Source organism: Pristiophorus japonicus, chromosome 8, assembly GCF_044704955.1.
Source record: "Pristiophorus japonicus isolate sPriJap1 chromosome 8, sPriJap1.hap1, whole genome shotgun sequence".
NCBI lineage: Eukaryota > Metazoa > Chordata > Chondrichthyes > Pristiophoridae > Pristiophorus > Pristiophorus japonicus.
In genome coordinates this window covers 165,886,637-165,888,105 of record NC_091984.1, presented here as the reverse complement: position 1 = coordinate 165,888,105, position 1,469 = coordinate 165,886,637, and the positions used below count along the sequence as shown (strand labels likewise).

Genomic DNA, 1,469 nt, shown 5'->3' with positions numbered 1-1,469 from the left:
TATTTCCTATTGTCAGAAACAGCATGTATGGGATTAATGACAGGACACCTTGGCTGAAGAGGACGCCCGCCACAAGATGCAAGTTTCTGGGACAAATACAACCGACTGGATATTTGCTCTTCTGCCCTGGAGGGGTGGCAATGGCAGCAGTAAGCACTTCCAGGCGGCCAGCTTCCCCCGCCCCGCTGGGACATTCGGTGCCGGTATCGAGGGGGTGGAGCAGTACCGCCCGGGAGAGGCAAGTCGGTGTGTAATGCCCCTGGTTGTGACACCGGCTCCATATTGGTTGGTGTCTGACCCGTTGTGCTCCATAGTGCCTGCTGGGACCGCCTGTGAAAGCTTTAGTGGCCGCGGTGAGGGAAGTGATGTCGTCCTCGGCTAAGTGCGCTTGCTTTTTATCATTTTTTTTTTGCGATTTATGTTGTGGTGACGAGGTATTTATTGGGAAAGTTTTTGGTGGGATTTTTCTTTTTTTTTCTCCCCAGGCCCCCCACCCCCCCCTCTCTCTCTCTCGAGCACTCCCAGGTCGGCTGTTTAACTTGAGATTTTTGTTTGCTCAGCCGGCCTAGCGCCCTGAGAGAGGTGTGTGACGCCTCCCTTAGTGCTCTGCTCAACACTTGGGGCCCAGCTGCCGAATATTGCCGACTGAGGCACAAACTTTACCACCCCGCCGCCATTACCACCCCGAAATCAGCAATGCCGAAAATCCAGCCCAATAGCTTGTCTGGGATATTCACCATTTTATTGATCCAGAGCCATCACATTCATCACAAACCTCTTTTGATCTAAGGTAATTAGAGAGATGCTCTGCCCCAACCCACACAAGGAAGCAGGCTTCAGCCTGGATTGCGGCTTTGATTGGTAGCTCTGCCTGAGAAGGAGCAAGGTCACTAATTGTTGGAGCCCTTTTGATTTCCAGAAGTTTCCAATGAAGGAATATTGGACGTTGTGTATGAGTTTCCAGCTTGTAGCGAGTAGACCAAGTTCTGTGTGTTTTGAAGTTTTAGCCCACCCAGCAGAGCAGCTGATGTAGTTTTCAAACACTGGCCTGTTGTGTGTGATAGGTGAGCTGTGTGTACTGGAGCGATGGTGACACCAAACCCAAGAAAATACCAGGCGTAAAATCACAACAGTATCCTTGGGGAAAGGAAGTCGGAAATAGGATGTGACTCAGCAAATCGAGATATTTCATGATTAAACACTGTGAATCTCTGGTTCCTGCAGTCAGAGCATCCATGCTGTGCCCAGAAATGTCCTTACTCTGTGACCACATTGGGCTGAAAGTCACGATGCACCGCCTGAGCAAGTTCTTCAGCGTATGATTCAAATCTCCCCGTCATCTGAAAAAGGCAGGAGAAGTAAGAGAGAAGCAGGGCTCGGGAAAAACTTCCCAAATGGAGAAATTTCCTGCCCAACTCCTCCAACTGTCGAACTCACAAAGTCAAGAACATCCTTTCATCTCTAATTAC

General features: G+C 49.8%; 1 protein-coding gene across 1 annotated transcript in view; it reads right to left on the bottom strand.

The window, feature by feature from the left end:
• Window positions 1-697: 697 nt before the first annotated feature.
• The window catches only part of upb1 (ureidopropionase, beta), a 157,754-nt gene continuing 156,982 nt past the window's right edge, over window positions 698-1,469 (bottom strand). The window contains exon 9 of the mRNA XM_070888307.1: window positions 698-1,340. Within this exon, the coding sequence (XP_070744408.1) occupies window positions 1,257-1,340 (84 nt within the window). The 3' untranslated portion in view covers window positions 698-1,256. The remainder of the gene's footprint in view (window positions 1,341-1,469) is intronic.